Source organism: Bufo gargarizans, chromosome 5, assembly GCF_014858855.1.
Source record: "Bufo gargarizans isolate SCDJY-AF-19 chromosome 5, ASM1485885v1, whole genome shotgun sequence".
Lineage (NCBI taxonomy): Eukaryota > Metazoa > Chordata > Amphibia > Anura > Bufonidae > Bufo > Bufo gargarizans.
This window is the reverse complement of record NC_058084.1, coordinates 141,287,754-141,314,900: the sequence shown is the minus strand read 5'-3', so window position 1 is coordinate 141,314,900 and position 27,147 is coordinate 141,287,754. Positions and strand designations below refer to the sequence as shown.

At 41.5% G+C, this 27,147-nt stretch overlaps 1 protein-coding gene across 5 annotated transcripts in view; it reads left to right on the top strand.

Moving 5' to 3' along the window:
- Positions 1-27,147, top strand: part of MYOM1 (myomesin 1) — a 155,930-nt gene that overhangs the window by 78,615 nt on the left and 50,168 nt on the right. For 3 of the 5 annotated variants that reach the window (XM_044294762.1, XM_044294763.1, XM_044294765.1), the window contains exons 17-27: positions 2,769-2,890; positions 4,655-4,672; positions 13,443-13,639; positions 16,035-16,161; positions 18,130-18,314; positions 18,564-18,678; positions 18,772-18,931; positions 19,328-19,434; positions 21,895-21,939; positions 23,524-23,660; positions 23,958-24,102. In XM_044294762.1, the coding sequence (XP_044150697.1) occupies positions 2,769-2,890; positions 4,655-4,672; positions 13,443-13,639; positions 16,035-16,161; positions 18,130-18,314; positions 18,564-18,678; positions 18,772-18,931; positions 19,328-19,434; positions 21,895-21,939; positions 23,524-23,660; positions 23,958-24,102 (1,358 nt within the window). The remainder of the gene's footprint in view (positions 1-2,768; positions 2,891-4,654; positions 4,673-13,442; positions 13,640-16,034; positions 16,162-18,129; positions 18,315-18,563; positions 18,679-18,771; positions 18,932-19,327; positions 19,435-21,894; positions 21,940-23,523; positions 23,661-23,957; positions 24,103-27,147) is intronic. The other 2 variants (XM_044294764.1, XM_044294767.1) reach the window with 1 other exon arrangement.

Sequence of the window (27,147 nt, the reverse complement as noted above, 5' to 3'; positions counted from 1 at the left end):
ATAAGCAGGAACTTCAGGGAATTATATGCGTTAAACTTCCTTCCTCTATTAAAGAACGTGGAATCAGCCTTCAAAGAATGGGAGACACTGTACGTTTCCTGGTTCGGGCGCATAAACGCCATTAAAATGATGACACTCCCAAAAGTCCTATACATTTTACAGGCTTTACCTATTGATATCCCTAAATATTTCTATAACACTTTGAAGAAGGCGATTTTAAAATTTATATGGAGATCGAACAGCAATAGGATACAATATAGTACTATCTCGATGCCTAAGGCGAGCGGTGGCCTGGGGGTGCCTGATTTCCTAAAATACCACCAGTCAATACACATAGCAAAATTAATGGAGTGGTTTATTAAACCTTCCAGGAAGAGATGGATAGATTTAGAAGGGGAGTCGTTACCCCCTGGACACCGCTTACTACTGTGGAAAAGTGTAGAGAAACTCCACCCTCATAAAACTAAAAAAACAGGAGACCCACTGACTAGTTTCTCCCTTAAGATCTGGCATAAGACTAATAAAAAAATACAATTTCTGACCTCTAACATCGCCGTGACCCCGGTGGGTGTAGTGATACCTCACCACCTCAAAGATTTAAAAAATAAAATAATGAAAGAGGAGGAATTATATCTCGCACCAATAAGGAGTTTAATACATGACAACGACTTTATTTCTCATACAGATCTTAATAGTTACTTTCCAGAACTGGACCTCTCCTTCAGGGAATACTCACAGCTCAAAGATTATATAATGAGGTCCGAAACTCATCATTCCTGCGTCAACCCCTTAACACCCATACAAAAAAGCATCAGTACAAAGGTACCGGTTAAAAAAGCTATCTCCACTATCTATAACATAATCAACAACCCCACCTCTCCTCCCTCGTACCTTGGAAAGTGGATAATAGAGCTTGGAAGAGAGCTCAATAGCTCTGAGATGAAAGACATTATTGCAAACGTGAGGTCTAAATCTATCAGCCCCAAGATACAAGAAACCCACTACAAGATAGTCTCACGCTGGTACAGAACCCCCAACATACTCAACCGCATGTTCCCAGACATATCCCCATTGTGTTGGAGATGTGAAGCGGAAGAAGGTACTATATCCCATATTTGGGTTCACTGCAAAAAATTGGAGATCTTCTGGAGATCCATTGCCACAATAGTCAATAAAACCTTTAATACGACAGCTAAAATACCCCCAAACTTGATACTATTCAGTATTTTCGATGTACAGACATCCACTATCAAACATCCCTTAACGCTTCATATGTTAAATGTAGCCAAACTACTAATCCCTAAATTGTGGAAGGAAAAAGACTCCCCGTCTATTTCAGAATGGCTAAAAGAGATGCATACTCTACACAACTACGAGAAGCTTAGATTGACTAGAGACGACAATATATCTAAGTATCATCAAACATGGGACCCCTGGATTAAACTTTTAGAAAAAGACGTCATAACTGAATATCTTTAGCTACTCAGTCTCATCACTCCGACCCTGCACTTATAAAGGTAGATTAAGCCTGGTTCCCTCCCCCCCCCCCCCCCCCCCATACCTCTCCCGTTCTTTTTGTGTTATTTTTCTCACCCCAAGTTATTGTTCTTCTGTTTAGACTTAGCTGGGATGACTCGAATAGTTTTCCACGCACAGCGATCTAGAAGTTGTCAGTTTCCACAATTTCCAAATATTAAGGACTCTGTCGTGGTATAGGCACATAAACAAATGGCATACATATTATCATCCTGTTAATAAAGACTCCGGTCCGAATTCGCTATTTGTTTGTATGTCATCCTAGCACCAATTGCTATAAGTTCAATAATTTAGTTCTTAACATCTAGAAATATTTTCTTTACAATGTCAATAATAGAATGATATTTTATTTCATTGTAATACACGTCATGACTTTTAATGATATGTAATCCAATCTTAGCCACATCTATGTTATAGTTTTTCACTATCATCCTGTTGTGAAACAGAATTATTTTTCTTTTTGAACTTTCAAAACTTAATAAAAAAGAATTTAAACAGGAAAGACCATTAAAGTGGAAAATATTGTATCCTGAGGCAATTGTATCTTGAGGGACCACTGTATCTTCTAAATTGTGAGCAACTACACTCATTAACAACAAAAAAACATAACACACCCAGATATAAATGTCATGGTGGGGCTTTCAAATGGCATACACACAGTAAGGATTGCAACACTGTACTGGCCTGCCCAGTCACCAGTTGCCAATTGAGCATTTATGGGACCACCTGGGACGCCAGCCTTAACAACCTGCGAGTTTGCAGTATCTAACAGGCCTAGCTGCAACATCTGTTGGCAAATGTGTCACAGGATACCATACGGAACCTGTATGCCTCCATACCCAACCGTGTCTCATCTTGTATCCAGGCTAGAGATGGCAAACAGGGTACTAAAGCCTCCTTTCAATTGTATAGTTTTGCCCAATAAGCTTATGCTTTTGCTGTAATATTTTAATCACTCACATACTGTATATTGTCATTGCATTCACACATGACACGTGTTTGGTATTGCAGCTCAGCTCCATTCACATCAACGGCACTAAGCTGAGGTACTAAACATAGCCCATGGACATGACTGGCGCAGTTCCTGAAAATGTTTTTATTTTTTTTCTAATTGTGTAAACCGCTTTTATATTCAGGGATCTCAAGTTCAATGTCCATGCATAATTCAAGCACTTATACATATTAATTCCTGTTTATATATTGGAAACATGTTTCTCCTCTATTGGACACAGATTTATTTGCCATGGTCTTCTCACCGATGAAAACTACATCTTCCGAGTCCGAGCTGTGAATGCTGCTGGTCTTAGTGACTACTCTTCTGATTCTGAGTCAATAAAAGTGAAAGCTGCCATTGGTAAGTGGTGCCATATCAGCGATTACTAGATTTGGGAAATTAGTTCTACATTTACAATGATCTCTCCTTGCTTTCATTGATATAATGTTCATTTAATTAATGCTGTTGCGTTGCACCATCACTCAACGTTTCTTTTCAAAAGCCGATTTATCACTTCATCTAAATCCAACAAATGCTAATCTGTGATGTTCTTTGTGAGTACACATTTTGCACCCATACAGTTCTTAGACTCCCACTTTGTAAGGAAGCACATTTCTTCATCTTTTGGTGTGGATGGAAATCCAGACTTCATGGTTCAGTATGCGAGATCCATTCTTAACAACTGTGCACATTGTCATGCCCATAGATTATTTACTAACCTAATGCATGCCTCTACCATTGGTGCATGACGTAGTCCTAGTGCATCTGTAGCAATACTAATAGCTGAATGTTCTCATATGTTGTCATAGTCTGTTACATGTATTGCATTGTGAGAGAAGGTATCGTGATCAGCACAACTATTTTTGACAAAAATTAAAATAGAATTTGAAATGTAATGAAAGGGATTATTTTGCTAGAGACATTGAATGCATAGCTATAGGATGCCATCAGTATTTGATTGGTGGGGGCCTGGCCTCTTTGGCCGACCATTTTTGGTAATGCTAGGAACATGGTAATCAATGGCTGACCAAGTGGCCTCTGTGTCACCTCTGCAAGCAAGATGATGCTCAATGTAATCTTGAAGAGGAAGCAGTGCTTGTATGAGCGCTGCGTCCTCTTCAGACAGCTGATCAGGAATCCTCAGGATAGCTCCTCAATATGTATTGACTGCATAACCCCTTTAAAGAGGTTTTCAGAGATCGCAAACATTTTGGTAAATGCAGTGTTCTAAAATAAAAAAAGAAGCTTTACTCACCTGTCTGATTCAGCAGTTCTGTTCCCGTGCTCCATGCCGGACTTTGTTTCTGGCGGAGCAGCAATAAAATCCGTAACTACCTCACATGACTGCTGAGGCCAGTGAAAGCTGAAGCTATCACGTAGGGTAATTGGGCATGTGACTGCTGCAGCACTGTAAACATGGACCGCAGGGAACAACAGAGTCGTGGTGCTGGATCAGACGGGTGAGTAAAGCTTCTTTTCTTATTTATAAAACTCCTTCCCTTTACCTAATTTTTTGGGGATCTGCAAACTGTGTTGCTTTGTAGACTTGTGGAATTTTAAATGTTGAGAAAAAAAAATATTTAGCTGCCAATCTTCAAGGTCTTTACTAGTCTTGAATCCCTTTGTCAGGCCCTGCTCTAGTGTATTGAGCTGACAGGTGGTATGCATATCAAGCCAATTCATCTGCTATGCTCTCATGTTCGTGTGAATGTAGCCTTTAATATACTGGTTTATCCGATGACTTACCTATATTTCTCTCAGTGTGCAGTGCATCTTATATACTGTGCATGCTTATGTTCTGTATTGTTGTGTTGTATCCACTGAACAACATAGGACTTCTCTTAGCATCCAGGACTGGATTTTCTACATAGAGATTTTGCATCTTTACTATGGAGGTTTTCCCGGACATACTGCGGTTTCCGCAAACTATTTATGCCCTGTTCCTCCTCAACTTTAATAGGAAGTGTTTTTCTTTTTGTTGGGGGCATGTTAGCTAGACTTATATTCTTAGCATCAACGTGACCACAGTCCTGGTAGCACATGTCAGTCCTCTGTTGCTTAGTGAATGAAATGATAAATGTACAATATAATAACAATGTCTTTGTTATTTTCTGGATGCTGTAGGGGGAGGATTGCCACACGGTGCGTGCCCTGAACTGAGTGCTAGTGCTGATGGACTAACAGACTCCCCTGCATGTCGGGTAGTCAAGCATGAGTCCACACAGCATTCCCCCATCACAGATGCATTGCCCAATAGCAGTGCTAACACCAAAAATATCTCACCCAGTGGTAAACCTGGACCTGCAGGTGTAAGTAAAATAAGTGCAAGTAATGAGTCCATGGCTCCCACACACTCAACACAGAAAGAAGGAGCTGAGCATGAAAGTAAGTGTGAAACCAATGCCTCCTGCCCGCTGACTCCATAAGTCATGGACAATCCATTGAATACACAGCAGTTCATTGCCCCATCATCATAATTATCAGAAATGGCAATGTTACTACTCATAGGCCTAGAATGATTCACCACTGACGAGATATCAATGGATACATGTATGGGTTTTACAGTGTGAAGTTAGTGATAATAACGTATAGTGCATAGAAGTGGTACTGTAGTGTCTGCTGCTAGGTGTGGCGATTGCTGTAGTTTGGTAAAAAAAAAAAGGATCAGCAAACTTTACTAGTAGTAATAAATGTCACTGATCTAATGCTGTTAGTCACACGTGATGAAATAATAATTATAAAATGAATTGGTGGATAATGTAAAATTCTCATTAAAAGGGTTGTCAGATATGCAACCAAGGTCAGATAGGTGCGGGTCCCACCTCTGAGACCCACACCTATCTCCAGAACGGGACCCCGAAGTGAGCGGAGAGCAGCCACGCATGCACTGCTGCCCTCCATTATTTCTGTGGGGCTGCCGAAAATAGCCAAGCCCCCGACATTCCCATGGGAGTGAATGGAGCGGTGGCCACGTTTCTGCAGCGCGCTCTCCATTCATTTCTATGGGTCTTCTGAAAAATAACTAAGCAGTATCCTTCACTTTCGGGGGCCCGTTCTGGAGATAGGTACAGGTCCCAGAGCTGGGACTCGCACTTTTCTTACAAAGATGGCATATCCTAGCAATTTACCACCAATGCTTCAGTTGAGACAACCCCACATGTGACTGAAAATAGAGTGAAAGATTCCACTGTACTTTCTGCTACAAAAATACAGCAAGAAACAAGTGTATTACATGTGGTCATTGCTGTGGATTTCACCCTCTCCATTGTAAAGGGTGAAGTCCGCAGTGGAGGTCCACTGCATATTTATATTGCAGGTTTTCACTTTTGCAATGCAGATGGTAGAAACTTTGGAAAACCCGCAGCATTTATACTGTTAATGTTCCAAGAAAATGTATACCATTTAGTGTGGATGCAGAATTGCAGATACACTGGAGTTTTTCCACTGCGGAAAATATGCAGTGCACCCATCCCTTATGGATGTACCCCAAATGAATGAAAGAATTGCAAAACACCAACTGGTATTTCTAGAACTATGGCCTTTATGATCTTTTCACAAATAGGTTCAACTGGCACCTAAAAAAAATCTAATTATTGTGAACTCATTATAATGTGGGGTGGAGATTCTGAGTATCTACAGTATATCTAAATTATCTGGCAGCCCTGATTATTTAGCTGACATTGCAAACATATCCGAATGTCACATTTGCACTTACTGAATGTACTGTTGCATGTGAAACATGTAGTTCTGATATGGGATCTATTATTCTGGGTTTTTCCCATTCACACAGTGCAGAGAAAACTGCATTTTACTTCTGCCACAATCACAATTTTTATGGGAATAGTTCAAAGTTTCCGTTCTAAAACTGCTACTACGATCCTGGCAATATCTGGACAGGTCTGATGAACCATCATATTTTCACATATACTTTTTCAGACATGGTTATTTTTTTTATTTTTTTTGCTCTGTTTGGAAGCTGTTTGCAGAATGGCATTAAGAGATTAAGAGATCCCATATCTGTCAGGGAGTCCTGTTGTTCTAACCAGTTGTCCACCTTGCATTTGTCAATGTGATAAATTTGGAGCCGACATGTTCATGTTAAATGTATTGAAAACAAAAAAAGGTTTTCAATAAAAGTTGTTGAACGTTTGCATGCCTTGATACAAGTTACTGCACCTGTAATGGACTAATGAAGAAATAAAAGTGTTCATCATCAAGCCTGCCCTACAGGACGTCGGTTACTGACTACACTGTCTGATACACTGAGTATGCTTGTTAGTTTAGTACACTATACGCTCTGTAATACTCCACACTTATCACTCACGTTTCCTTTTGGCATCACACTACTCTATAAATTAAAAGAATGACTGAATCATTGACTCCAGGTAACATCGCTCCATATGGAACCAGGTTTCTCAATCCTCGGCAGTATAGGCTAAGCTCAAAGGGGTTATCACATGATTAAAGTAAAAAAGAAAATCAGACATCATATAGTACATGACAGTCTCTAATTAACAAATTAGTCCTGTACTTCACATGGATCCAGAGATCTCCACATTCATTGCTTCATTTCTCTGCTAGCTGTATTCCAAGCTGGCAGCTCAGAGGGTGTGTCCTTTCTGCTACAACTCTCTCCCTATCATGGCTTAGGCTTCCTGCTGCAGTTCTCTCTATGAAACTCTCACAGCGTCTAACAGTAGATACGGCTGGTGGAAGTTGAAGGATGACATGTGTGACCACCTCAGTGAGGTGAACAGAGAAATAAGGACAGAACAAACAGCAGGTGGCGCTGTACAGATACATTTAATTTTATGACTCAGTGGCCATACTAAATGATTAATTACATCCAATTACAATAGTATTCAACAATTTGTTAGAATATGTTTCCTTGGACAACCCTTTTAAAGGCATTTCCTTACCAAAGATATTGATGGCATATCACTAGGGTACACCATCCATGTCTAATCGGTGGTGTCTGACCATTCTCACCCCCTGAAACACTAAAACAGCGTTACAGTGGCACTAGTAAATCATCATGTCCCATCAGCAACCTTCAGAGACCTCATGGTGAGCCATGGATTATACGTAGAGCCAACTGTAGACAAAGGAACATGATGCTTTCCTAGCACGGCTGTCACTTCTTTCTAGTAATCTGTGGGGGTCACATCAGTTGAACACCCACTGTTTATATACTGATGTGATATCTTAGCCAGTGATGGCCAGTTCGCCGTGTTCGCCCGCGAACACATGCGAGCTGCCATCTTAAATTACAAGTCCAGCGAGGCACAGATAAGTCTTTACCTGTGCCTGCGCCGCGAGCCGGTCTGAAACAAATGCGGTCACCGGGAGCAGGCAGTTCCGAGAACAGCCCTATGAAGGCCCCCAGAGGCTGTTCTCGGAACTGCCTGCTCCCGGTGACCGCATTTGTTTCAGACCGGCTCGCGGCGCAGGCACAGGTAAAGACTTACCTGTGCCTCGCCGGACTTGTGATTTAAGATGGCAGCCTACATGTGTTCGCGGGTGAACAATGCGAACTGAATTGTCTTTAGTGATGTATATATTAGATACACTCATTTCAGGCAGTACCTGAACAATAATATAATAATAATAAATGCTAAAATACCTCCTATTTTTGTCATGTCGGTTAACACCATCACATCCAGAATATAACCTGCACTCAATTTCCCCCACCTCTTCTTATCCCTTATAGGAGAAAATGGTACATGACTAGTTCCCATTCCCATGTTCACAAATGTTGCAATGCCTGTTAAAGGATGGGATTTAGCCCAAAATGAAGGGAGCAGGAACCGTCATGAGTTGTGTACTACTCCCATGTCTATTTGGTGCCTACACTCTAGATTCAGAACATTTCTATACTATACATTTGTAAATTAAAGAATTTGTTTAATAACAAGTAAATTGATATTTACACATAACTCTTCCATCTTGGTTGAATAGAAGATGTATATCCTTTCTATCAGGTGTATAATTGTGTCATTGTCTGATGTATGTAACCGTAACTTATGTTTTCCGGGAGGTAAAGGTAAGTTAAGAAGTTAAGGTGGGCATACACATTAATTGAGCAAAACGTATGTTTTCACAACCTAAATGATCATTCATCCAGTGAAATTTATCAACGGACAATTGTTTTAACTATTCGATGACAGACCATCACTGTTTGATGAAACATCCGAAGTCGATTTGCATAATACTTAATTTGAATATTGTACGGAGCGAGCGCTCCGTACAGTATTAGAATGTATTGGCTCCTATGAGCCGAAGTTATCACTTCACGAAGTCTCGTGAGACTTTGCATAATAACGATAGGAGCCAATGCATTCTAATACCGTACGGAGCACTCAAATTAAGTATTCGCTCATCCCTAACCATCTCTATCTGAAAAGAAGTCGGCCATGTTTGAAATTCTCAACTGATAGTTAAACGAAAGGTCTTTCTTTAAAGAACGTTCCCAGAAAGACCTTTCGTCCATCGCCCAGCGTCATTGAACATGTATGGTCAGTTTGGACAATCGTTTAGGCCAATATGGAGAAAAATGTGTATGGTTGTGTCTGTGAAATGAACGTTCACCAGATGATTGTTTGTTCAATCAATGTTCAGCCATCAACCAACTCCTGTCTAATGTGTATGGCCACGATTAGTACCAGATAGTTCAGTATTCCTCTGAGATACAAGCCTTATATTTATATGGTCCATGTTTCAGAGGTTTGGTAAGTAAATCAGTGATTGATTGATTGGTTATTCATTAAACTGTTATGCAGTATCTCCTATAGTGTTGTCATTGTACTCAGTGCTGCCATGGTACCAGCACAGAGGTCAGTCTGCTATATATACTGTATTGCAAAAATAGCGCTCACTGATACATGCTGTGAGGCCCCTTTCCTTATCTCCACGCCCAGGGATCCTGCTGGCTTGCCAGGAAATTCATGTGCAAATGTAGCACTTGTGACATAACCATTGCTTTATTCTGATTTCAATAAATATGGAACACATATAATTATGAGAGGCATATTCTGTCGGCTTACACGTTTCAAACCAACACATTCCTAGTCATATCATAGAATGTGTTAGTCCGAAACGCATAAGCAGATAGGATCTGGCTTTCTTACAATTTGTATACAACATTTTTTTTAAAAATCAGAATAAAAGAGTGATTTTATGCTACCAATACTGAATTGCACAGAAGCTTTCTGCTATATGTGTACAAATGACAGCTTAATGGATAACCCCTAACACATTGGATCAGGTAAGTGGAGACCAGCTGCAGGTGCAATGATCACAATAACATAAAACATGAGCTCCCCCTCCATATGCCAGGCCCTCCACACTGAATATACTTACCTGGGTCCCGGCTCCCTGCCCTGCTCCTGGTCCCCGCACCGCCGCTGCTGCTTCTCCCCATGCACAAATGAAAACATCCAGTGTTGGGGGAGAAGCCAATGGCATGCGGGGACGGGGACAAGCCTCCCTAGCATCTTCCGCAATGCTAGGGAGTCTCGTCCTGATCCCCACCTTCCAATGGCTGCTCCCTCCCCCCACACCAGATGTTTTCATCCACGCATGGGGAGAAGCAGCAGCGGCGGTGCGGGGACCAGAAGTGGTGCGGGGAGTCAGATAAGTATATTCATTGTGAGGGGCCCGCTATATGGAGGGGGGGGGGTGATTTTTTTTATTGGATAACCCCTTCCTTAGGGTAGGTCATCAATATTTGATTGGTGGGGGTCCAACTCCTGGCACCCCTCCCAATCAGCTGTTTGAAGAGACTGCGGCTCCAGTGAGTGTTGTCCTAGACCAGTGACATCACATTCATCAGTCACATGGCCTAGTTGCAGCGCAGTCCCATTCAAGTTGATGGGCCTGAGCAGCACTACCAAGCACAGCTGCTATCCAGTGTACGAAGCTGTGCTTGGCGAGGCTGTGAGGAGGCCACATCACTCACCAGAGTGCCAAGGCCTCTTTAAACAGCTTAATGCCAGGGGTGCTGGAAATTGGACCCCCACCGATCAGATATTGGTGACCTGTCCTGAGGATATGCCATCAATATCAAAATCTTTGACAACCCCTTGGCAGCAATTTACCTTCATCATTTTCAAATCTCTAAAATGAGTCTCTTGGATGAGGCTTGGATAAAATGGTTATACCGGTTGAATTAGTCCTTATTATGAAATAAAAAAAAGTGCTTCCAACAGAATGATGACATGGAAGGTACAGGAGATATCAATTAAGCAGACTATATTGTCTTGACATACTGTCGAGGGGAGGACAGTTATCATTAGTTATCCTTATTCATTCTTTTGGTTCATACAGTTTCCTAAAGCAACAAGATAGGAAATATGCTATAGAGGTTTTCCCACTATACTGAGTGATGTCATAATTCTAAGCTATGCCAATATTTTATTGATGCTTGGATCCCTATGGGTCATCTTCCATAGGCAGATTTCCTGCCTAATTAAGATGCTAACGAGCATTGATCAATGAACAGCGATGTACATTTTATAGTAGCTGTGCTTGGTATTACGCTCTCCCCCATTTAAGTGAATGAAACTGAGTGCAATACCAAGTACAGTCACTATACAATGTGCTCAGAGCAGCGCCAGTGCTATCTCAAATAGCTGATTGGCTGGGGTCCGGGGTGTGGGACCCCCACTGATCAGATACTGCTGACCTATCCTGAGGATAGGTCATCAGTATCAAAATCTCAGAAAACCCCTTTAAGAATGATGCTAAGATCTATTTCTTCATCATTTCATAATCACACATTAATTATATTAATCAGTATCTTCAGGAAGATCTTCTAAATCCCATATATAATTAGTATGGATTTAAAGGGACACTAAATTTGTATCACATATCACCCTATATGTGAATAGTCTAATAGTCTGGATATACTGTAAGTTTTAGAAGTCCCCCCATGTTTTCTACTTCCTGCCCTGGCTCTTCAACTTCTTTTTATTTTTACTTTTAGCATAGCTAAACTTTCTCAGTCAATGCCACGCCCTCTGACCAAAAAGGGAAGGGGAGACGGGAAGGCGGAGGGACTAAGTTAGAGCATCACACATTGCACTGATAAAGGCGATCCTCCTCTGTAGAAATCTTTATCTAGGCCTATCAAGAAAACAATGGAACAGTCAAACTGTTATCCCAATTGTACACTTAAGGTGCATTTTGACAAACCAATTATCAGGCAGATTATCAGGAAATGTTCGACAATCTGCCCTTCTGAATGTGCCGCCAATCACCTGACGAATGAGTGAAACGCTTGTTTATCAGGTGATCCTGTCGCTCGTGCAGGCACCACCAATCGTATGGTCTAAACAGCGATTTGCTGCTCAGAAGCCATGATTCTGTATGAGGATGAGTGGGGGCACTATAGCGATCCTTCACTGAACGAGCAGCCAAGTTTCGGGAAGGGACGCTTCCTTCCCGACAATCGGCCACTGCATCACCCCCTGGTAAACCCAGCTTTACTATTATAATAACAGATAACATCTTCCCCTCACAGCAGCAGTAAATTGACAATGGATTACCTACAGTATCCATATAAGAGACTTTATCATTTGTGCTGAAAGCTACAGAATGACAAGATTTTGTATTGGGTTTGACACTTTTGTATAACTCCATCGGTTGGCTTAGTTTAAGAAAGAATTGTACGTCAGAATTGTGCTGCAATTTCGGTGTAAAACCTTGCATTAATTTCGCTGCTTAGACAGATTCTAGGTGCAGACACATCAGTAAGTCTGGACCAATATATTTCAGTAGTGCTACACCGTTGAAAATTAAATTCTACATTTTCAACGGTATAGTTACATAGTAACATAGTACATAAGGCCGAAAAAATACATTTGTCCATCCAGTTCGGCCTGTTATCCTGCAAGTTGATCCAGAGGAAGGCAAAAAAAAAAACCTGTGAGGTAGAAGCCAATTTTCCCCACTTTAGGGGAATAAAAAATTCCTTCCCGACTCCAGTCAGGCAATCAGAATAAATCCCTGGATCAACGACCCCTCTCTAGTAGCTATAGCCTGTAATATTATTACGCTCCAGAAATACATCCAGGCCCCTCTTGAATTCCTTTATTGTACTCACCATCACCACCTCCTCAGGCAGAGAGTTCCATAGTCTCACTGCACTTACCGTAAAGAATCCTCTATGTTTGTGTACAAACATAGTACTGCTGAAGTAAAAAAAAAAGTACTGCAACTAGAATCTCTTTATAAAGTGGAGCGAATTGATGCAATTTGGCACAACTAGAGTTTCTCGAACTGGCTTGAAAGGGATGTGGCTTAGTTGGGTGGGAGGGGGCTTTGAGAGAGGAGATGTGGCCTAAGATGCAAGATTTTACACCAAAATTGCGCCATGATTTTGCCGTTAAATTCTTTCTCAAACTGAGCCAACCAATGGAGTTATACAAAGTGTCTAGCCCATACACCAAGCTTATCATCCAGCCCGAGCCACTGTGATCAATCTTGAAACATAGAAACATAGAATGTGTCGGCAGATAAGAACCATTTGGCCCATCTAGTCTGCCCTTACAGCCGGTGTAAGTTTAAACCATCTACAGGATTAGTAAATCTTTCTGATGGAAGTGTCCATGTAAATAACCTTCAGAACTGAATTATAAACCCATTAAAATTATTGATAGGTATTATTTTATGAAGAACATAAATGATTATAAAGGATCCTTGCACCTCATTCTTATTGCACATAGTCACTGGTCTTAGAGAGTCAAGTGCTCACTGTAAAATGTTTAATTCCCTCGCTTTTTTAATGTCACGTTTGTACAGTTCAGTCCCTCACACGGCTTCATTCAGTATTAATGTGTTTCTCCAACTATATGAATATTAAGAGTATCACAAATAAACCAAAACCACTTGTCTAATATTCATATGAAAACAGCGACTCCCTCTGCTCCTTATGACATCACTGTTCTCGAGAGCGTTCGTGACTCCATGGTGATCAGCTGGAAGCAGCCGAAAGTCTCTGGAGGTGTGGACATTCAAGGCTACTACATCAACTATCGGGAAGTTGTGAATGGTGTTCCAGGAAAGTGGAAGGAGGGCAATGTCAAATCCATAAGTGACAGGGCCTACAGGGTAAGTGTTCCATGTTAAATGTATCAATCATATACATCAGCCATAAGGCCAGGTCATGACTTTAATAAGGGCAGGTACTTCGTTTTCAAGCATAATATGATGTTTAACATCTGCGTATGTTGCCACTGTTATTTTATCTTGAGTCCAGGGATGTCAGGATGGTCACTTTAAGTTGCATTAAAGGGAGTCTGTCAGCTCCAAAATACCCCCCAATCTAGAGTAAGTGGTGTATAGTCTAAGTAACACTGAGTCCGATTATGTAATTTTTATCCTCATACTCACATTCCGAGGCTGTGCTCCAACAAAACAGCAGTAAATGCGTTAAGAGGACTGTGTGCTGGAGAGGACTTAAAGAGGACCTTTCACCTGGAAAAAGATTGTGAACTAAGTATCATGCCATATACAGCGGCGCCCAGGGATCTCACTGCACTTACTATTATCCCTGGGCACCACTCTGTTCTCCCGTTATGTCCTCCGGTATGTTCGGGGACTTGGTTATAGTAGGCGGAGACTTAGGACTCTTGGTTATAGTAGGAGGAGTCTGCCCTTGTTCTGCTGAGCATCTCCTCCTCCTAGGCTGTAGCGCTGGCCAATCGCAGCGCACAGCTCACAGCCTGGGAGAAAAAAAACTCCCGAACATATCGGAGGACATAACGGGAGAACGGAGCGGCGCCCAGGCATAATAGTAAGTGCAGTGAGATCCCTGGGCGCCGCTGTATATGGCATGATACTTAATTCACAATGTTTTTCCAGGTGAAAGGTCCTCTTTAAAGAGGAGTCCTCCCAATATATTTAACAGCTAGTTTGTGGGAGCACAACGTCGGAATGCACGTGAGTATGAAGATAAAAAAAAAAAAAACGGACTCAAAACCACTTACACTATTCACCATTTAATCTAGTTTGGGGGTGTTTCGGAGCTGACAGATTCCCTTGAATGTGATTTTGTTGCTTTAATACGTTAAGCCAGTTAAGATAACGTTGGTTACATCTGTATAAATCGCCAGAGAGGACTTTCTGTTGGATTCAGTCAATATATGATCCTGTACAAACTAAGGCTACTTTCACATCTGCGTTTTTGCTGCATCCAGCAGGGTTCAGCAAAAATGCTTCCATCTACTTATGCACCTGACCAATGGTTGTGGGTGCCCTTCTGAATTCAACTGTATCACCATCCACAGGATGGTGATACAGTTGAATACTACAACAAGGACGACAGTATTTTGTGCTGCACTGTGGCGGTATTTTGTGCTGCACTATGGTATTGCTGGCCCCACCTAATTCTGCTGTCCCTGCCTACTTCTGCTAGCCTTATCTACTTGTATTGACTTACCTTCTGTCAGTTTGGACCTGGCTACAACATGGGTCCATTTTTTTATTTATCTTTTCCAGGGACACTTTAAGTTCCCAGTCCGTCCCTCCTTATGGTCCACAGTAGCACCACATACCTTAGAAAACAAAGTTATAAAAAACACTATATTGTGCACTAGTTAGGGCTACAGTGTCCCCTGGAAGTATCCAGAGCTCAAATGTCCAGCTGAATCGGCGCTAACCCAGCATACCATTCCTTGATTAACGTGAATGGCGCTTCCTATGTCATCAATGGCCCTCTCCAAATCTAACTATATGGGAACTGGTGTAGAATGAAACTGAATCCTCAGCCACAGCAAATAATTGACATTGCAGATGTGTTGGTTTACTGAATAACCTATGTACGGCATACTGTACATCCCAACCTGCTTTTGGAATTATATATTAGGAAATCCTCCCATAGCATACCTTCAAAAGAAGGTTCAAATATGATATGAACACATCCTTAGAGGGGATGTTCCATTATAGGACCTTATCTCCTATCCACTGGGGGTTCCTGTGGATCATGAGAATAGGGGCCTTCCTTTCTTTGTTTAAATGGAGAGCCAGACACACATATGCATGTCCACCGGTCCATTCAACTCTATGGGACTGCTGGAGATTGCGGACTCCAAGCGCATGGCTATTACTGGCAGTCTTATGGAGCTGAATGGAGTGGCAGGTACGCATTCCTGTCTGAAGTGCGATTCAAATTCTGGAACATGAGCCGGACCCAGTGGTTGGATCCCGCTTATCCCCTATCCTGTGCATAGGGTATAGGTTCTTGTAATAGGACAACCCCTTTTATATATAAAATCAATGGTATAATACATGAATCACAGTCTAGTGTTCAGTATTAAACCCACTAGAATAATTAACTAGATAGCATACAAAAAAATTATATATTGTTTAGATCCATCTGAACATGTTACTGTATATAATTATACCTGACTACATGGACTGGAATGTTGACAAGTGCCATGACAAAGCACTAGCAAACACATCAGGCAACTCACTTTGAATTATTATCTTTGATTTTGTGCTATAGGTTCTGAATTTGAAAGAAAACACATTATATCAGTATCAAGTAGCTGCCTGCAACATAGCAGGGGTAGGGACACCATCCCAACCAAGTAAAGAGTTCAAATGTGAAGAATGGACCATTGCTGTGCCAGGTAAATTTCATGTCAACTTCATATAATATTAACCACTATGCAAATATTAGATAATTTTAAGGAATTTAACAGAACTGAAAAGGGGTTCTCCAGGAATAATATAAAATGGCCACCCAGCAACCTGTGTTAGAAAATGAGCAGGACTGGTTGCCTTCTAGGTGGGTGAGGTGACAGGGCCTCACTAGACACTATGCTCTGGCACTCGCATATACTACATATTGGTGAGTTTTCCTGTCACCTGGAAACGTAATGGAAAACATAAAAAGTTCACGCTGCAGTGATATTATATCATAAAAGTAGGACATTTATGTAGAAGCATGCAATGGTGATTTCCTAATTTATTGAAACAAAAGCCAAGAACAGTAGTGGGTATACCCCAACAAAAAATAGTCAATGTCTCAATAACTTGTCATGTGACCTTGAGCATCAATTACAGCTTGACAACGACGTCTCATGCTGTTCACAAGTCAACTTATTGTCTGCTGAGGCTTGGCGTCCCACTGTTCTTGAAGGGCGGCCCTCAAGTCATTGATGTTCAGAAATACAAAGTTACGAGCCTCTACATGGTGACTCAGCTGATCCCATAAGTTTTTAATGTGATTCAGATCTGGAGAAAGTCCAGACCACTCTATTTAAGGTACCCCAGTCTCCATCAGTCATTCGCTAATGATGCAACCTTGATGAGCTGGCGCATTGTCATCCATGAAGATGAAATTGGGCCTGTGTTGTTCATGCATAGGAACAATAGCTGGATTATGGCTTGTTCACATCACCGTTATGTACAGTATTCTGTTATGGCTTTCCGCTATAATATGGTTATAACAGAAAATAACGGAATCCATAAGATGGAAATCAAAACGGAAACCTTTAGAGGCATTCCGTTTTGATCCGTCATAATAGAAGTATATGGGCAAGCATGATGGATCCGTCTGGTAACAACAGTGGCGGATGCATAGCGCTCTACTTGATGTCTCCAACATTGTTGGCGGCCATAATTTCTGCTCAGCATGAATCGACTTTCATCAGTGAACAGCACTAAGGCCCACTGGACCCTCATCCAGCGTAGATGGATCAGATATTGATTACCTATCCTTAAAGGGCTTCTGTCAGCCCACTAAACCGTTATTATTATTTTTTGGGTTAATAATAATCCCTACACTGCGAGCTCCCTATACATAAGCTAAATATTCATTTTTGTTCAGTAGATTTTGTTAAAAAGCAATTTTTATAATATGTAAATTACCTTGCTACCAGCAAGTAGGGCGGCTACTTGCTGGTAGCAGCCGCATCCTCCTCTCATCATGACGCCCCCTCTGCTGTGTGATTGACAGGGCCAGGGAACGGGATCGTTCTCTGCTGGCCCTGTTTGAATTCAAAATATCGCGCTTGCGCCGTACCTGTCTTTAATCGGCGCAGGCGCACTGAGAGGCGGCTCTCTCGGCCGCTCCATCCTCAATGCGCCTGCGCCGATGACGTCACATCTACACCCGGCGCAGGCGCATTGAGGATGGAGCGGCCGAGAGAGCGCCTCTCAGTGCGCCTGCGCCGATTAAAGACAGGTACGGCGCAGGTGCGATATTTTGAATTCAAACAGGGCCAGCAGAGAATGATCCCGTTCCCTGGCCCCTGTCAATCACACAGCGGAGAGGGCGTCATTATGAGAGGAGGATGCGGCTGCTACCAGCAAGTAGCCGCCCTACTTGCTGGTAGCAAGGTAATTTACATATTATAAAAATTGATTTTTAACAAAATCTACTGAACAAAAATGAATATTTAGCTTATGTATAGGGAGCTCGCAGTGTAGGGATTATTATTAACCAAAAAAAAAGAAAAAACGGTTTAGTGGGCTGACAGAAGCCCTTTAAGATAGGTCATCAATATATATGGCTGGACAAGCACTTTAAGGGTTTTCTCATTCTATTAAGGATAATATTGTTTAACTTGTTGTTTTTTTTTTGTTGTCAACAGGACCACCACATGAGCTCAACATCACTGAAGTCAGGGGTAACTCTATGGTTCTGTTGTGGAAGACTCCAGTTTATACTGGTCGTAGTCCAGTAACTGGCTTTTATGTGGATATTAAAGAAGCAGATGCTCAAGAGGAAACCTGGAGAGGCGTGAACGAGAAGCCAACTTCAAACACATACATTAAGGTCATTTTATGTAATTTTTTCTATGTAAAATGTAAATTAGAGCTCTAGTTTTTATTCCCCTGTTCTTGATTTTATCACTGATTTTAATCATTATGGTTGTACTTTCCAGACTACCGACTGAGATGAGGCATATCAATAATAACATCAAGTTCTATTATTCCAGTTTGACACCTCATAAAAGTGATTATAATGAAATGTATCACAATATTAAGGCGTCATTTTTAATGCAAACAAATATTTATCTTTCAGATCGAAAATCTGACTGACGGTGTAAAGTATATACTGAGGGTACGAGCTGTGAACCAGGCTGGTGTGGGAAAATCATCTGATACCACAGATCCAATCCTCGCACAAACCAAACCAGGTTTTTATAACGATGGTTCCTAAAATTCTGAGAATTATGTTCTTAATGTAGCACAGATCTACCATTGTCACTGTACCTTATCTGACTTTTTAGGTACCAAGGAAGTATTTGTCGGGGTGGATGATAATGGCATCATTTCATTAAACTTCGAGTGTGATCAACTTACTCCAGACTCGAAATTTGTGTGGTCCAAGAATTATGAAGCAACAGGTGAAGATTCATCTAGAGTAGATATCGAGACCAAAGGTGGCAGGTGAGCAGTAATGACTATAAACTATGTTCATTGCAATTTATATGCTAAGCCCACTTTTCATGGGTCCATATTGGTCATATTGGCAGCACAATGTTACATACTAGTGGGTCAACCGTTTTAAGTTTTTTAAGGTTTTTTGGGGGGGAAGGGATCAGATAATTGATGGCCTATTCTGAGGAAAGGCCATCACTATGTGATTGTTGGGAGTCCACTGATAGAACCTTCAGACAGCTGATCGGTGGGGGTTCTAGGATTCGGAACCCCGCTGATCTGATATTCATGGTCTATTTTTAGAATAGGCCATCAATATTCTGAACCAGGAAAACCCCTTTAAATGGCATAGAGCAATTTATCATAATGTGAGTTACTGAACAAATCGATTCCAACATCTTCTAGGACAAAGATTTCATTCAAAGACCCTTCAGAAGAAGACATTGGCATTTATTCCTGTGTTGTTACTGAGACAGATGGCATTTCATCCAGCTATACAATAGATGAAGCAGGTAAATATATTATTGCACTTATATATGATTTAGTTTTACTTTTTTTGTAAAATTTCAAAAGAGTTGTTTTCTATAAATAAATCTAAATGATCGCATGATGAAAAGTTCTGCAACTTATTAATTTGCTATTTCTATATTTAGTATAAACTTTGATGGAGAGTAACCACACATGCGGGGTCACCTCACCACTTGGAATAGGAGACTAGACACAGCCATTCTTAGGATCAGTGGAGGTGCTACAAACCATACATTTTAGACATACAGTTGCAAGAAAAAGTATGTGAACCCTTTGGAATGATATGGATTTCTGCACAAATTAGTCAGAAAATGTGATCTTATCTTCATCTAAGTCACAACAATAGACAATCACAGTCTGCCTAAACTAATAACACACAAAGAATTAAATGTTACCATGTTTTTATTGAACACACCATGTAAACATTCACAGCAGCAGGTGGAAAAAGTATGTGAACCCCTAGACTAATGACATCTCCAAGAGCTAATTGGAGTAAGGTGTCAGCCAACTGGAGTCCAATCAATGAGATGAGATTGGAGGTGTTGGTTACAGCTGCCCTACCCTATAATATAAAAAACACACGCCAGTTCTGGGTTTGCTTTTCACAAGAAGCATTGCCTGATGTGAATGATGCCTCGCACAAAAGAGCTCTCAGAAGACCTACGATTAAGAATTGTTGGCTTACATAAAGCTGGAAAGGGTTATAAAAGTATCTCCAAAAGCCTTGCTGTTCATCAGTCCACGGTAAGACAAATTGTCTATAAATGGAGAAAGTTCAGCACTGCTGGTATTCTCCCTAGGAGTGGCCATCCTGTAAAGATGACTGCAAGAGCACAGCGCAGACTGCTCAATGAGGTGAAGAAGAATCCTAGAGTGTCAGCTAAAGACTTACAAAAGTCTGTGGCATATGATAACATCCCTGTTAGCGAATCTACTATACGTAAAACACTAAACAAGAATGGATTTCATGGGAGGATACTACAGAGGAAGCCACTGCTGTCCAAAAAAAACATTGCTGCATGTTTACAGTTTGCACAAGAGCACCTGGATGTTCCACAGCAGTACTGGCAAAATATTCTGTGGACAGATGAAACCAAAGTTGAGTTGTTTGGAAAAAACACACAACACTATGTGTGGAAAAAAAGAGGCACAGCACACCAACATCAGAACCTCATCCCAACTGTAAAGTATGGTGGTGGGGGCATCATGGTTTGGGGCTGCTTTGCTGCATCAGGGCCTGGATGGATTGCTATCATCGAAGGTAAAATTAATTCCCAAGTTTATCAAGACATTTTGCAGGAGAACTTAAGGCCATCTGTCCACCAGCTAAAGCTCAACAGAAGATGGGTGTTGCAACAGGACAACGACCCAAAGCATAGAAGTAAATCAACAACAGAATGGCTTAAACAGAAGTTGCCCAGTCAGAGTCCTGACCTCAACCCGATTGAGATGCTATGGCATGACCTCAAGAAAGCGATTCACACCAGACATCCCAAGAATATTGCTGAACTGAAACAGTTCTGTAAAGAGGAATGGTCAAGAATTACTCCTGACCGTTGTGCACGTCTGGATCTGCAACTACAGGAAACGTTTGGTTGACGTTATTGCTGCCAAAGGAGGTTCAACCAGTTATTAAATGCAAGGGTTCACATACTTTTTCCACCTGCACTGTGAATGTTTAAATGTTGTGTTTAATAAAAACATCGTAACATTTAATTCTTTGTATGTTATTAGTTTAAGCAGACTGTGATTGTCTATTGTTGTGACTTAGATGAAGATCAGATCACATTTTATGACCAATTTGTGCAGAAATCCATATCATTCCAAAGGGTTCACATACTTTTTCTTGCAACTGTATTATATTATGTATTTGGTAGAAACGCTTTTAATGTTTTATCCACTTTGGACAATCCCCTTTAGGTAGAAGGGTCCCTCAATGTTAATTTGATCATTGGATGATCTACTACTGAAAACCCCAGCAATGTATTGTGTGTTGACTGTGTGAGGATTCAAGCAGCAAATGTATAATTCCCCTGCACCACCAACACAAGGAAAAAGAGAATGTCATAGTTTTTACTGAAATCGGTTTGCTGTCCAGAGTGGTAGAGATGTGCTTAGTAATCTCTCTTCCTTTTAGCTAATATATGAGGGCCCTGAAGCAGGGCCTCCGCCTCATAGTAACTAAAAATAGGGGATTTGAAAATGGGTTTTATAAACTAGACACCAATTTAAGTTAAAGACAATGGCGTCAGTTTATTGTAGCCATTAAGTTAATCATAGCAATAATTTATGTCTATTACTAGATACTTTCTATACACTTTGGTGAACTTGCATGTCTCACGACTACACCAGGGGTTCAGTTTTGGGCCAGAGGACACAGTGACCATTGTCTGTTTACAGACTGATGTCATGTAAAACTCATCACACTTGTTTCCTCCCTGCAGAGCTCAAGCGACTACTGCAGCTCAGCTATGACAGCAAATACCCAGGTAATTAAAGTATTCTAGCAATGCAAAGCCTAACACAATGTCATTCGCTCTTGCTTTTGGTTTTGTAATACATACTACAAGAAATGTAATATTTTTTATAAAGAAAACCCATTAAATGCACATACGAGCACAATATTTCCTAATACATTGTTATTAGATTAAGCTATTTGAATAAAGAGCAGATTCTGATGGTAGAATAAATGCTGTTTTTCAGCAGTCTGCAGCCTGTGACCCATCACCTCACTACAGGCTGCTGTCCGCGGACACAATCTCAGAGTGAACAGATTTGTACCTATGAAACTGGCTGACCTGTTACATGTGTGCCTGGCAGCTGAAGGCATCTGTGTTGGTCCCATGTTCATATGTGCCCGCACTGCTGAGAGAAATTATGTTTTAATATATGTAAATGAACCTCTAGGAGCAACGGGGGCGTCACCGCTACACGTAGAGGGTCAGCATTCTTGGCAACTGCCCTGCCCTCTGTTTTTTGATTGACAGGGCCAGGCAGAGTAAACATGATCATGCCCGCCTGGTCCTGTAAATCACAGTGAAGAGAACGCAGCAGTTGCAGAGAGAGCACAGCCTCCATTACACGTAGAGGCTCATTTTCATATATTAAAAGTTCTTTTTTCTCAGCAATGAGGGCACATATTAACACAGGACCAACAGAGATACCTTTAGCTACCAGGCGCACTTGTAACAGGTCAGCCAGTTTCATAGGTACAAATCTGCTGACAGATGCCCTTTAAATGCCAGTTAAGTTAGCAGTATCTTATAGAAAAGTCAGCAATGTTTTACCAAAGTTACCAAGACAAGCAGATTTTTGAAGAACTACAGAGAGAAGCAGCTGTCAGAGCTAAGGGAAACAAGTTACACCTAAGTTCATCATAGAAAGCATTGTATACATGTATTGATTCCAAAAAGTTGTAAGAAGGGCTTAATGATAATTATTGTTTAAGAACTAAGTCCAAGCTCTGGCACAGAACTAAGTCCAAGCTCTGGCACAGAACTAAGTCCAAGCTCTGGCACAGAACTAAGTCCAAGTTCTGGCACAGAACTAAGTCCAAGCTCTGGCACAGAACTAAGTCCAAGCTCTGGCACAGAACTAAGTCCAAGCTCTGGCACAGAACTAAGTCCAAGCTCTGGCACAGAACTAAGTCCAAGCTCTGGCACAGAACTAAGTCCAAGCTCTGGCACAGAACTAAGTCCAAGCTCTGGCACAGAACTAAGTCCAAGCTCTGGCACAGAACTAAGTCCAAGCTCTGGCACAGAACTAAGTCCAAGCTCTGGCACAGAACTAAGTCCAAGCTCTGGCACAGAACTAAGTCCAAGCTCTGGCACTATATTGGGCTTCAAATACAAAGGAGATCCAAAAGTGCAGCAGAACTGAGACAACTCCATTTAGAGCTGACATTGAAGCTAGTCACTTGCCACCAGGGTCTCTTTGCTGAATTGGAGACAACAAAGATTATACTAAAATCAAAAGTGAATGTTCTGTATATGTGACGGGTGGATCCTCAGAATCATTAGGCCCATGCTACCCCATTCTGAACCTCATATTTAATTTAAAATCTTCTTTTACAGTTGTTCCACTTAAATCTGGCTTGGCTGTAGAGATCTTAGAAAAGGGACAAGTTCGCTTTTGGATGCAAGCCGAGAAACTCTCTGGTAGTGCTAAGGTCAACTATGTGTTCAATAATAAGGAGATTCAACATGGTGAGGTGAGCTAGAAGACATCAGACTATTGCTTAAAATGAAAAGCATGCTGTGGCAGCTAGGACACATATATTTTACATGCTGTAGATTTCCCACTTCCATAATAGCATACATAAGAGCAACACACAGTATGTGGTAATGGAGACATCACATTATACCAGCATGCTCACTGCTCATTTTGATATTGTATATTAGTGATGTATGTAGATGTATCTATTTCCTCTGGGTATATATACGTATTTCTATAGGAAATATGATATTATATATTGACATAAAATTTACTCTTCTGTTCCTTTTCAAAGAAATATAAGATGAACTTGGACAGTAAGACTGGCATTATAGAGATGATTATGGAGAAGCTTGAGGATGAGGATGAAGGGACCTTTACCTTCCAGCTGCAAGATGGAAAGGCAACAAACCAGTCTAGCTTGGTCCTTATTGGTGATGGTGAGTTTGTAGTATGACTCAACTGTATAAGGCTCTGGTCACATTACAATTAAAGGGAACCTGTCACCCCAAAAGGCAGAACACTCTGCAGGGGGCTTGTTATAGAGCAGGGGCTGAGCAGATTGATAGATATTTTGGTGGTAAAAGATTCAGAAAAACGTGTGAATTATACATTTATATCTCTGCTTTATCTAACTTCCTCCCCCGTGAACAGCTCTCATTACACGGCGAGGGTTTATTAGTACTCATCTAACATTTAACTGAGAGCTGTCACTATAAATGTATAAATTACACATTTTACAGATTTTTTTTTCCCACAAAACCATATATATCTGCTCAGCTCCTCCTGCTCTATAATTTTCTGCCTGCAGATTGTACTGTATTTCATGGTGACATGTTCTCTTTAAGTTCTATGATCGATGTTTGTAAATCATTTATCACACAGTTGTAATTCAGACACAATTAAAATATTATATCTCTCAGAAAAGCTGAGCCTTTCTCAAGCAAACAGCATAGTGCCAGAAAGCCCTAAATGTACTATTTTCAATTACATCATTACCCTAATTGTAGTGACAATTAAAGGGGCTGTTCTATAAACTACCTTTCACTCTAAGGTTTATTTTCAGCAATTGCTCTAGTTAACGTTCCTGCTTGGATTTTTTTTTTTTCAAATTTATCTAATTTGCAGTTCTCTCTTATCCCCCATGCTTGAATCCTACTTCCTGGTTTTTTATGTCCCTGCTGTCCTATCATGCCTTAGGGCAGTGAGATGTCATGACATCAGCAGGACATGTGACACTAACCATCCCCATTGTTCTTACCAACGACACTTGTTTCTCCTACATTACAAGGCTTCAATGCAGGACGTAAACTACAGCAACTGAATATCAAAACTGCCACAGGGTGCAATAGTAGGCTAATAACTTTAGAATAAGGCACTTTTGATAAATGGTGGCATTTGGGGAAAGTGATATAACATCGATATCTGTTGTGTGGGATACTCATTTAATACAGTTTGGATGAAATTACAATACATTAGCTCCTCATCTCATATCATAGATCACATTGCCATCACACGTTTGTAATGGCAGTCATGGCACTGTTTCGGATTTGTTGTACTACAGCCATTTTTCCCCTAAGGCCGAATGCACACGGCCGTGGAACACAGACGTGAGCGGTCCGTGGTATTCCGGCCTGGCATTGGTTGCTATGATGCCGTGCGCTTCATGCCGCCGCTGCACTACAGTAATACACTCGTATAGATCATCAGATTTTATTTTTGAAAAATGCTTAGCAGATGTGAATCCCATTGGGGTAAAGTTCTCAACAGCCTGTTTTTTAAATGCATTGGAAATTACACTAGACTTAACATGTGGAAAGAAAGGCTCTAGTGTTAAGCCGAAACATTGCTTTCTTTCCACATGGGTGAATAAAAGTTTTTTTAACTTTTTCGCTACAGAAGTGCTGCCCGGTTTTTAAATTTTTTAAATTTTTTATTATACATATATATATATATATATATATATAGTGGGGTTTCGCTCTGGTAGATAGGGTAAACGGGCGCAGTACAGAGGCAAAATACAAGTATTTAATTTAAAATGTCAGTGTTTATTCACACTTGAGGCAATCGCACAAAACAGCATGTAACTTTGCAGTCTTGGTGTTAATTCACAAACAATGGAAAGTTAATATAACATAAGTCACCTTGCTGGCAGTTCTGCCTCCAGTAGTCCACAGCAGGCTTTAGGGGGCCTGTTTCCCCAGTGTGCGGCTCTCAGCCCTCCAGCACGACAAAAGGCCTCAGATCCCCCAAAACAGAGACATCTCTGCTGAGCCCAGCTGCCTATTTAAGGACAGCCAGGTGCTGCCAAAACCCAAACCGGCACTTAAACTCTGGTCCGGTATTTGACCTCATCTGGCTGGAAACCAGCCCAGCCGCACATGTTGGGAGGAAATACCTGCCTTGCCAGACATAACCCCTCACTGTGTCACATACCCTCCCCCTTTGTTCAACCCTGAGGGGGTAGACACACGCCAGACAATGTACCCGGGACAGGGCATCCGCGTTTCCCTGCAACTGGCCTGCTCTGTGTTCTAACGAGAACTTTTTACCTGGTTTCTGTTGAGCTTGTGGCATTCGGAAGACAACGGGATGCTCCTCCCCGTTGACTTCCTTAGACAGTACAGCATTGAGGCCTACTTTGGAGGCATCCGTTTGTACCACGAACTCCCTCTTGAAGTCGGGCGTCACCAAAACCGGTGACCCACACAGGGCCGACGTCAAAGTGGCAAAAGCCTCTTCCGCCCGATCATCCCAGCGAACCATCAATGATTTTTGTCCCTTCAAGAGCCCTAAGTGGGGAACAAACCTCATGTAATAGGCCACCATTCCCAGGAATGACTTTATTTGCCTAGTGGTGACAGGTCGGGGCCAATTCCGTATCTCCTCTATTTTGTTCACTTGGGGTTTGATGATTCCGCGGCCAATGACATACCCCAGGTACTTAGTCTCTTCTAACCCTATCACACATTTCTTTGGGTTAGCGTTTAGGCCAGCTTTCCGAAGGGAGTCCACTACAGCCTGCACTTTGGGTATGTGACTTTCCCAGTCGGTACTGTGCATGACAATATCGTACAGGTAAGCCGAAGTGTACCGACGATGTGGACGAAGCACAATTTCCATTAGTCGCTGAAAAGTGGAGGCAGCGCCATGCAGACCAAAGGGTAAGACCTTATATTGATACAGCCCCTCAGGCATGATGAAGGCAGTTTTCTCTTTGGCAGCCTCCGTTAAGGGCACCTAGCAGTACCTATTCGTGAGGTCCAAAACAGAAAAATACCGGGCTTGTCCTAACCTTTCGATGAGCTCATCCACCCGGGGCATGAGATATGCATTGAATTTGGAAACCTCGTTAAGTTTTTGAAAGTCGTTACAAAACCTCAACGTCCCATCCGGCTTGGGTATCAATACTATAGGACTGGCCCACTCACTTTTTGACTCCTCAATGACGTCTAGCTGCAACATTAGCTGCACCTCCTCCGATA